Source organism: Ascaphus truei, chromosome 10 (genome assembly GCF_040206685.1).
Source record: "Ascaphus truei isolate aAscTru1 chromosome 10, aAscTru1.hap1, whole genome shotgun sequence".
NCBI classification, from domain to species: Eukaryota; Metazoa; Chordata; class Amphibia; order Anura; family Ascaphidae; genus Ascaphus; species Ascaphus truei.
The window spans coordinates 63,218,573-63,229,886 of record NC_134492.1 but is presented as its reverse complement, the minus strand read 5'-3'; the positions used below and the strand labels follow the sequence as shown (position 1 = coordinate 63,229,886).

The following is an 11,314-nucleotide window of genomic DNA, read 5'->3' as shown; positions in this document are numbered from 1 at the left end:
CAGGATAGCATGATCAACAGTATCAAAAGCCTTTGCAAAATCTATGAATACTGCCCCAGTGAGTTGACCCCGTTCCATTCCACACTGGATTTCATTGCAAACTTTTAGCAGGGTAGTTACGGTAGAGTGTTTGGGGCGAAAGCCAGATTGGAATTGGCTAGGGACATTTGTCTTGTTATAGTAATCGCTTAATTGGGAGTGGACACATTTTTCCATGACTTTGGATAGGATTGGGAGAAGTGAGATTGGCCTGTAGTTTGAGACAGTGTTTTTGTCCCCACTTTTGAAGATTGGGACATCTCTGGCAGCTTTCCAGGTCTTAGGGATATGGCCTGCAGACAGGATAGAGTTGACTATGGAAGCAATTGGTTTGGCAATTGCTGGGGCACCAAGTCTTAGGAACCTAGATTGTAGTAAGTCAGGTCCACATTGGCTGCTTAGTTTTAATTTGAGAAGCGCTTGTGTAATCTCCTCTTTGGATACTGGGCCAAATTGAAAATTGTGGGCAGAGTTGGGAGGGGGTGGGGCTATAGGGGTACTCCAAGGATGAGATTCAGGTTTGTGGTTTGGGCTGCGTTTTGCTAATAAGTTAGTAGCACACCCCACAAAGTAATCATTGAATGCATTTGCAATGTCGGTGGGGTTTGTCAGAGTAATATCGCCCTTAGTGATGTTACTTGGTTGTTGATGGTTAGAAGGCTGGAATATGTTGTTGATAACCTTCCAGAAGTTAGCTGGGTTTGATGTGTTCTGGTGGAGATTGTCAGAGTAATATTGTGCTTTTGTGTGCCTTGTTTGCCTTGTGCACATGTTCCGCAGGCATCGGTAGTGATTGAGATCCTTGGTAGTGCCAGTTACTTTGTGGCTTTTCCACAAGGCATCCCTGAACTGGTAGAGTGCTATAAGGTCAGTTGTAACCCATGGAAGGTGGGCACCCTGTACCCTTATTCTGCGTAGTGGAGCATGGGTATCACAGAGTTTTAAGAACTCGGATTGGAAATAGTCGAGCGCAGAATCAGGGTCAGGAATTAAATCGATTCTGTGCCAAGGGCAGTTGGTAAGGTCAGCCAGAAACTGTTGTGGGTTAAAGTTTCTGAATGTTCTAGTGAGGAGAACTTTAGGGCTTGATTGGGGCGGTTTAATTTTCCTTACACAGTACACTATTGCATGGTCACTGAAAATGTCAGGAAGGATGCCAGAGGATTGGATTCTGCTGGGATTTGAGGAGAGAATCCAGTCAAGCAAGGAATGGTTGTGTGATTTCAGGTTTGTCTGTGTGGGTTGGGAAATGAGTTGCGATAGGTTAAGCGATTTAATTTGTGTGTGGATTTTGTGGTTTTTAGGGTCAAGCCAATTGAAGTTGAAATCCCCAAGAACTAGCATCTCACTCTTCTCATTCAGAGAGGAAATTGAGCCAAGAAACTGGGTTATATCAGTCAGGGATTGTAAAGGGGCTTTAGGGGGGTGGTAGATGCCAGCTAGCAAGATGGGCTTAGAAAAGGGGAGGCATATTCTGCCAACTAGGATTTCAAAAGAGGTTGGGCTTGGGGGGCAATTTAACAGTGTAAATTGTAAGGTGTCTGCAATATAAAATAACACCCCTCCTCCTCTCTTTGACCTATCTCTCCTAGAAATGGAGTGTCCCTGAGTGGCGATATTTGCATCAGTGGTTTTAGGGGTTAGCCATGTTTCTGTAAGAACGATGGCTTTGGGTTTATGCACAAGGCACCATGCCCTTAGTTTATCCAGTTTGGGCAGCAGGCTCCGAATATTTATATGGGCGACAGATAGCCCTTTATGGAATTTGAAGGGGGTATTCTCAGGGGTGTGGGACAGAGTTGAAGTGGGAGGGCCTGGGTTAGATTCAATATCACCTGCTAAAGAGAGTAATAGTTTGAATGAACTCCAAAATACTATAAGAAACCCTGCAGCCAATCTGAAACAAGAGATTCTAAGCGCCAAGACAGCAGCGGCAAATTCGAAATCACCAAAAGATGCTCTCATACAAATAGCAACGAGCCGGCTTCAGAAATTTCAAGGCAGGAAATTTTCTAAGTCCCACTGTTCGGGGTCAAGTTCTGAGAATAGAATAGTAGTGGATGCGGCTGGGATTGCAAGCCAAAAAGAGTACCAGGACGTTTGGTACTATCTCCCGGTCAATGGATTTCGGCATCCCTGGAACTTCATGCCGATTTGAGTTCCAGGACATTTCGGTCCTAAAGACTTTGTTTTATGGACTGTTTCACCTAGGAAAGGCTAGTGTTGCAGCCCAGACCCCCAGTAAGTGTGTTTTCTCTTGTATTTTGTAATTCACTGTGTGTACGTCTGTTTCTGTGGAATAAATAACAATTTGTTTTACTATTTGATTTTGCTCAGTGATATGATCCCGGTATAAAGGTGTAAATACCTGGTCTCCGGTGACACCTCCAGACACCCACGGAGCACACCCCGCGGGCCCCCAGACACCCGTGGGAACTACCCGAGGGCTCCCAGACACCTGTGGGGACCACCCGGGACCTGCAGGGACCACCTGGAGGCCCACGGACACACATGGGGAACACCCGGACATTCACGGGGGACCACCCAGGGACACCCGCCGACCTCTGGTATCAGTCATGTGTATCAAAAAATAAATGATGGTTTTATGTGGAGGCACAGGGGGTGGGTGGGATGTGTATTGGTAGTTAGTACATATTGTAATATTTATTGGGGGCAGAGGGGTTGAGTGAAGTGGGTAATAAAGCTGCTGTTGTTCCTTAACCCTTTCATTGCCTTAGTGCAGGGGTGGGGAACCTTTTTTCTGCCAAGGGCCATTTTGATATTTATAAAATCATTCGAGGGCCATACAAAATTATCAACTTAAAAATTAGCCTGCTATATTTGGTCAAACGTTTAAAGCTGCAGTTCAGTCTTTTTTTTTTTTTTTTTTTTTTTTTTTTTTACTTCAATAGTTTCATGTGGGCAATCTCTAATTACCTAAAGAACTGTATAGCTGCCACTCAATTCGTTCTCCATGTATTGATCGGCGAAATTTGGTGACATAATTAGTGAAGGGATCTGTTTATATTCTGCTTCAGTCAGTCACTGGAAGCTCATGAATATTCATGAGCACTCCTGCACTGACATGTGCTAGAGGGAGGGCAGGGCTGACAAAGGGGTGTGCCAGGGCTTGTGACAGGACATGAAGGGGCAGTAACTTAGCAAATGGCTGTTAAAATAGAATACAAGAAAATTGGTCTTTCAAAGTTGTTTTTTTAAAAACAGAAAATGCTAAAAGTATTTTTTCTTACTACAGAACTGATTTATTAAAAAAAACACACATGCAGGATATTGACTGAACTGCAGCTTTAATGAACTCACCACTAATGTGATGGCTGGAACTGCTTCTCTTTGGGTGACTGACTGACTCTTGGGTGGTGGGTGACTATGACTGACTGTGGGTTGGTGTCTGTGCACACGCAAATGCACACTAGCACACACACATGCGCGCGCACACACACACACACACAGAGAGAGAAATCGGGCAGGGGGTAGGGAAATCAGACTCTCAGACCCACTCTCTCTCTCAGACCCACTCTCTCGCTCAGACTCTCAGACCCACTCTCTCTCTCAGACCCACTCTCTCTCTCAGACTCTCAGACCCACTCTCTCTCTCTCTCTCTCTCTCAGACTCTCAGACCCACTCTCTCTCTCTCAGACTCTCAGACCCACTCTCTCTCTCTCAGGCTCTCAGACCCACTCTCTCTCTCAGGCTCTCAGACCCACTCTCTCTCTCTCTCTCAGGCTCTCAGACCCACTCTCTCAGACTCTCAGACCCACTCACAGACTGTCAGACCCACTCTCACTCAGACTGTCAGACCCACTCTCAGACTGTCAGACCCACTCGCAGACTGTCAGACCCACTCTCAGACTGTCAGACCCACTCTCAGACTCTCAGACCCACTCTCAGACTGTCAGATCCACTCAAGACTCTCAGACCCACTCTCAAGACTCTCAGACCCACTCTCAGACTCTCAGACCCACTCTCAGACTCTCAGACCCACTCTCAGACTCTCAGACCCACTCTCAGACTCTCAGACCCACTCTCAGACTCTCAGACTCACTCTCAGACTGTCAGACCCACTCTCAGACTGTCAGACCCACTCTCAGACTGTCAGACCCACTCTCAGACTGTCAGACCCACTCTCCGACTGTCAGACCCACTCTCAGACTGTCAGACCCACTCTCAGACTGTCAGACCCACTCTCAGACTGTCAGACCCACTCTCAGACTGTCAGACCCACTCTCAGACTGTCAGACCCACTCTCAGACTGTCAGACCCACTCTCTCTCAGACTGTCAGACCCACTCTCAGACTGTCAGACCCACTCTCAGACTGTCAGACCCACTCTCAGACTGTCAGACCCACTCTCAGACTGTCAGACCCACTCTCAGACTCTCAGACCCACTCTCAGACTCTCAGACCCACTCTCAGACTCTCAGACCCACTCTCAGACTCTCAGACCCACTCTCAGACTCTCAGACCCACTCACAGACTCTCAGACCCACTCTCAGACTCTCAGACCCACTCTCAGACTCTCAGACCCACTCTCAGACCCTCTCTCAGACACACACTCTCTCAGACACACACTCTCTCTCTCTCTCTCTGACACACACACTCTCTCTCTGACACACACACTCTCTCTCTGACACACACACTCACTCTCTGACACACACACTCTCTCTGACACACACACTCTCTCTGACACACACACAGACACACACACACTGACACACACACACTTTCTGACACACACAGACACACACTCACTCACTCTCTCTCAGACACACACAGGGGGAGGGAAATCTGATCAAGGGGGGATCGGAGCAGGTGCCCTCCGCAACTGATGCTCGGTGTGGGGAGAAGGAGGACCGTGTAAGTGCACAAGGGGGGGGGGAATCTGAGCAGCGGGGATCGGAGAAGGTGCCCTCCTCCGCAACTGCTACCCGGTGTGGGGAGGAGGGCCGTGTAAGTGCACGGGCGGGGGTGGAGCAGGAGGGGATCGGAGCAGGTACCCTCCACAACTGCTGCCCAGTGTGGGGAGGAGGAGGAGAGGTGGTAGTGAGGTGTCTCTCCCACCGCAGACTCGTACTTCTATCCCCCAAGCCTCTTATACCCCCTCCCCCCCTCCATCCCCTACTCCTCTTATACCCTCTCCCCCCCGGAACGCTGCTTACCAGCGCCGCCCTGGTGATACTCAGGTCCTTAATCACCTCAGGCGCCTGCTGCTACACACAGACAGTGACACACAAACACAGTGACCGTGACACAGACAGTGACGCACTGACAGTGAGACACACACACACACAGTGACAGTGAGACACACACACACAGTGACACACACACACATACACAGAGACAGTGAGACACACAGAGACAGTGAGACACACACAGAGACAGTGACACACACACAAAGTGAGACACACACACACACACAGAGACAGTGACACACACACACACACACAGACAGTGACACACACACAGTGACAGTGAGACACACGGTGCCAGTCACACACAGTGACAGTGCCAGTCACACACAGTGACAGTGACAGTCACACACAGTGACAGTGCCAGACACACACAGTGACAGTGCCAGACACACACAGTGACAGTGCCAGACACACACAGTGACAGTGCCAGACACACACAGTGACAGTGCCAGACACACATACACACACAGTGACATTGACCCACACACAGTGACAGAGACAGCCACACACAGTGACACACACACACACACACACACAATAAGCCCACCTCTGCAAACACACACAAAATAAGGCCTCCCCCCCCTTGGGGTGGGTAAGGTGTCTGGGAGGGGGTATAAGGGGGCATGTGGGTTACCTGGGCCCGTGGATGGGCTGCTGGAGCAGCATAGGTAGCCAGTGCAGCTGAGAGACTGGCAGGCCCGCGGAGCCTAAAGGGAGGGACAGAGGGGCGGAGCCTAAGGAGCCCGGCATTACTGGAGGAGAGAAGGGAGGGGAGCAGTGCTGTAGTAAGAGGCGGGCCAAAAAAAAAATCTTGGCAGATTGACAGCACGGGCAGCCAATAAGGAAAGGGGGAGTTTAAATGTTTTTTTTTTTTTTTTTAAACCATTCTTGCAGGCTTGCTTCCCGGGGGCCGGACCAAATGACTTCGCGGGCCGTACAGGGCCCGCTGGCCGGACGTTCCCCACCCCTGCCTTAGTGGTTAGCCACTAAGGTAATGAAGTTGCCTGTAAATGCATTTTTATTTCATGGGATTGATGTCGGGGGTCTCCGGTGCTGATTTTAGAAGGTATTTGCTCCGGAGACTCCCGGCATCAAACCGATGCAGGAAAAATGCATTTTTTTCTATGTCCCGTCTCGCCGCTTCTCGGCAACTTCTCACCACCCTCTTGCCAACTTTTCCTGGCAAGACGATTTGGAGAGGAAATCTCCATTCTAGAGCCGTGATCCGCCTCCATAAGCAAATCGCGGCTACTAGAATAACACGAGTTTGAAAAGATGGCGATAAGTGGCTTATTGCCGCGCGTTTGGACATTTTTTTTTCTTGGCAAATGTTTGGGGCGAAAACCTCTCTTATCGACGACTTATCGGTACTTACTGAATTTTTTGGTGATAAATGACTTATCGGAGCTTAGTGCATAGGCACCACAGACTGTGCAGCGGGGGAACCTGGTTCAATTCCTGGTGTCAGCTCCTTGTGCAAGTCAGTTTATCTCCCTGTGCCTCAGGCAACAAAAATGATATTGTAAGCTCTACGGACTCTCTAACAATCCTGCGTGCTGCGTACCGCGCACTACACTGTCATTGTGCCCATTGGGAGAAAAGCGCCATATGAAATTATTATAGTTATTAATCATTCGTAGAGCCCTGGACCCCACACCTACATCAGAAGGTTTAAAGCTAAACGACATATTAACAATGGCTGCCCCTTATTTATTTATAAAATGTTTTACCAGGGAGTAATACATTGAGTTACCTCTCGTTTTCAAGTATGTCCTGGGCATAGAGTTAAGATGACAAATAATACATGGTTAAAAATATAGTTACATAAGTGAACAGGGTATACATTATATACAAGACATAGCATATATACAGGACACCCTTACCCGAACACCCTCATACTGTCTCTGAACTTTCTTACCACTTAGATTGTAATCTCTTCAGGCTTACAATTTGGATATTTTATAGGTTATATGGCTTCAGATTCTGATTTCTTCCCCTAATTCCATTTTCTGATTTTCTAATCTTTTTTGATTGTGTTGCCTGAGACACAGGGATATATGCACAAGACGCTTACCCTCTCCCACTACAAGGACCTCCAGCTCATCGTGCGTGGGGCCACATTGGTCCTGTAGAAATGCTGGCTGCGATAGCTTTTAGTGGCTCACAAGTTTTCATTCAGAGATGACATTTAAGTGTAGGGAGTGCTACAAATACTTAGTGACTTTGCTTCTGGGATGCTTGTACACCAACCCTGCGGGGTTACACTGACAGCACAGACCTGCTGCTCCGCCCTCATATACAGTATATTACACACAAGCACAGATACGTCGTTAATCACAGGAGGAGGTGATCCCTGCTTGCGGGGAGTGGCTGATCTTTAAATTTCACCCTGCCATTGGGTTCTCTCCCAGAGATCAGACAGGAAGAGTTTTTGACATTAGTGTGTGTATAAAGAGCTGCTGTTTGCACTAGCCACTCCAGTGCCAGACACACACGGATGAAGTCTCTCAGCATCCAGGAACACCGTACATGACTTTAATACAGGGTGAGGAACTCCAATACCCAATATCTTCCAGACCGAACCATCAATTAACCTCTCCGCACATTGTATCGTTCTGATTAGAAGCCTAGCACGGCCTCTGCCCTTCTTGATGCCGGTAGCCGAATATCTCGTCTCACTTCCTCCATCGCGGGAAGAGACACAACCCGCCTCCAGGATCACTCATCATCCGGGGTTCGTGCGTCCCGCACAAGTGTTAAGAAGTCCTCACCGTTCAGAATATTCTTTATCTACCAAGAGGCAGGCTTCGGTTAAGGGACCAAATCTATGGGATTTTGGGTGTCGCTTGGACGTGAAAGGGGCGACATGTCAAACACTGATGAAGAACGTGCAGAAGCAGAGCCAGAGACCCCTCCGACTGTATGTATAAAGCGGTAATATCCCGAATTAGAAGGTGGGAAGGAGTAGCCTCTCTGGGTGAGGGTGGTTTATCCATGGGACAGCCTCCCAGCACAGCTGGTAGTGAGAGAGGCAGTAACAGAATCCCGAATTGCAAGGGAGGCCACTGAAGAGGTGTCTCATACCTCACTGTTACATGGTCCGTCTGACTTTATTCTGATCCGTGTAGTCTCAAGGGGGGTGTTGTGGAAAGGATTTGCTTTGTTCTCTTATACTATTGATTATAATACCAATAAAGGCGTCTGAGATAGCACGATGTCTATTAAAGCTGTGCCCAGGGTCTGTGCAGGGAAGTTACAGGGAGCTGCGCAGGTAACGCAGGTTCTGTCCGCGCAGGGAAGTTACCGGGAGCTGCGCAGGTTCTGTCCATGCAGGGAAGTTACAGGGAGCTGCGCAGGTTCTGTCCGCGCAGGGAAGTTACCGGGAGCTGCGCAGGTTCTGTCCGTGCCGGGAAGTTACAGGGAGCTGCGCAGGTTCTGTCCGCGCAGGGAAGTTACAGGGAGCTGCGCAGGTTCTGTCCGCGCGGGGAAGTTACAGGGAGCTGCGCAGGTTCTGTCCGCCCAGGGAAGTTACCGGGAGCTGCGCAGGTTCTGTCCGTGCAGGGAAGTTACAGGGAGCTGCGCAGGTTCTGTCCGCGCAGGGAAGTTACAGGGAACTGCGCAGGTTCTGTCCGCGCAGGGAAGTTACAGGGAGCTGCGCAAGTTCTGTCCGCGCAGGGAAGTTACCGGGAGCTGCGCAGGTTCTGTCCGTGCAGGGAAGTTACAGGGAGCTGCGCAGGTTCTGTCCGCGCAGGGAAGTTACAGGGAGCAGCGCAGGTTCTGTCCGTGCGGGGAAGTTACAGGGAGCTGCGCAGGTTCTGTCCGTGCAGGGAAGTTACAGGGAGCTGCGCAGGTTCTGTCCGCGCAGGGAAGTTACAGGGAGCTGCGCAGGTTCTGTCCGTGCAGGGAAGTTACAGGGAGCTGCGCAGGTTCTGTCCGTGCAGGGAAGTTACAGGGAGCTGCACAGGTTCTGTCCGTGCAGGGAAGTTACAGGGAGCTGCGTAGGTTCTGTCCGTGCAGGGAAGTTACAGGGAGCTGCGCGGGTTCTGTCCATGCAGGGAAGTTACAGGGAGCTGCGCAGGTTCTGTCCGTGCAGGGAAGTTACAGGGAGCTGCGCAGGTTCTGTCCGCGCAGGGAAGTTACCGGGAGCTGCACAGATTCTGTCCGTGCAGGGAAGTTACAGGGAGCTGCGCAGGTTCTGTCCGTGCAGGGAAGTTACAGGGAGCTGCACAGATTCTGTCCGTGCAGGGAAGTTACAGGGAGCTGCGCAGGTTCTGTCCGTGCAGGGAAGTTACAGGGAGCTGCGCAGGTTCTATCCGTGCGGGGAAGTTACAGGGAGCTGCGCAGGTTCTGTCCGCGCAGGGAAGTTACAGGGAGCTGCGCAGGTTCTGTCCGTGCAGGGAAGTTACAGGGAGCTGCGCAGGTTCTGTCCGCGCAGGGAAGTTACAGGGAGCTGCGCAGGTTCTGTCCGCGCATGGAAGTTACAGGGAGCTGCGCAGGTTCTGTCCGTGCAGGGAAGTTACAGGGAGCTGCGCAGGTTCTGTCCGTGCAGGGAAGTTACCGGGAGCTGCGCAGGTTCTGTCCGTGCAGGGAAGTTACAGGGAGCTGCGCAGGTTCTGTCCGCGCAGGGAAGTTACAGGGAGCTGCGCAGGTTCTGTCCGTGCAGGGAAGTTACAGGGAGCTGCGCAGGTTCTGTCCGTGCGGGGAAGTTACAGGGAGCTGCGCAGGTTCTGTCCGTGCAGGGAAGTTACAGGGAGCTGCGCAGGTTCTGTCCGCGCAGGGAAGTTACAGGGAGCTGCGCAGGTTCTGTCCGTGCAGGGAAGTTACAGGGAGCTGCGCAGGTTCTGTCCGTGCAGGGAAGTTACAGGGAGCTGCGCAGGTTCTGTCCGTGCAGGGAAGTTACCGGGAGCTGCGCAGGTTCTGTCCGTGCAGGGAAGTTACCGGGAGCTGCGCAGGTTCTGTCCGTGCAGGGAAGTTACAGGGAGCTGCGCAGGTTCTGTCCGCGCAGGGAAGTTACAGGGAGCTGCGCAGGTTCTGTCCGTGCAGGGAAGTTACAGGGAGCTGCGCAGGTTCTGTCCGTGCAGGGAAGTTACAGGGAGCTGCGCAGGTTCTGTCCGCGCAGGGAAGTTACAGGGAGCTGCGCAGGTTCTGTCCGTGCAGGGAAGTTACCGGGAGCTGCGCAGGTTCTGTCCGTGCAGGGAAGTTACCGGGAGCTGCGCAGGTTCTGTCCGCGCAGGGAAGTTACAGGGAGCTGCGCAGGTTCTATCCGTGCGGGGAAGTTACAGGGAGCTGCGCAGGTTCTATCCGTGCGGGGAAGTTACAGGGAGCTGCGCAGGTTCTGTCCGCGCAGGGAAGTTACAGGGAGCTGCGCAGGTTCTGTCCGCGCATGGAAGTTACAGGGAGCTGCGCAGGTTCTGTCCGTGCAGGGAAGTTACAGGGAGCTGCGCAGGTTCTGTCCGCGCTGGGAAGTTACCGGGAGCTGCGCAGGTTCTGTCCGTGCAGGGAAGTTACAGGGAGCTGCGCAGGTTCTGTCCGCGCAGGGAAGTTACAGGGAGCTGCGCAGGTTCTGTCCGCGCAGGGAAGTTACCGGGAGCTGCGCAGGTTCTGTCCGCGCTGGGAAGTTACAGGGAGCTGCGCAGGTTCTGTCCGTGCAGGGAAGTTACAGGGAGCTGCGCAGGTTCTGTCCGTGCAGGGAAGTTACAGGGAGCTGCGCAGGTTCTGTCCGTGCAGGGAAGTTACAGGGAGCTGCGCAGGTTCTGTCCGTGCAGGGAAGTTACAGGGAGCTGCGCAGGTTCTGTCCGCGCAGGGAAGTTACAGGGAGCTGCGCAGGTTCTGTCCGCGCAGGGAAGTTACAGGGAGCTGCGCAGGTTCTGTCCGCGCAGGGAAGTTACAGGGAGCTGCGCAGGTTCTGTCCGTGCAGGGAAGTTACAGGGAGCTGCGCAGGTTCTGTCCGTGCAGGGAAGTTACAGGGAGCTGCGCAGGTTCTGTCCGCGCAGGGAAGTTACAGGGAGCTGCGCAGGTTCTGTCCGCGCAGGGAAGTTACAGGGAGCTGCGCAGGTTCTGTCCGC

General features: G+C 51.7%; 1 protein-coding gene across 4 annotated transcripts in view; it reads left to right on the top strand.

Annotated features, from left to right (window-relative positions):
- Positions 1 to 7,608: 7,608 nt before the first annotated feature.
- Positions 7,609 to 11,314, top strand: part of LOC142504011 (UDP-N-acetylglucosamine transporter-like) — a 60,342-nt gene continuing 56,636 nt past the window's right edge. Inside the window, exon 1 of one of the 4 annotated variants that reach the window (XM_075617095.1) lies at positions 7,609 to 8,169. In XM_075617095.1, the coding sequence (XP_075473210.1) occupies positions 8,077 to 8,169 (93 nt within the window). In that variant the 5' untranslated portion in view covers positions 7,609 to 8,076. Of the gene's footprint in view, positions 8,204 to 11,314 lie in introns of all 4 variants that reach the window. The other 3 variants (XM_075617093.1, XM_075617094.1, XM_075617092.1) reach the window with 3 other exon arrangements.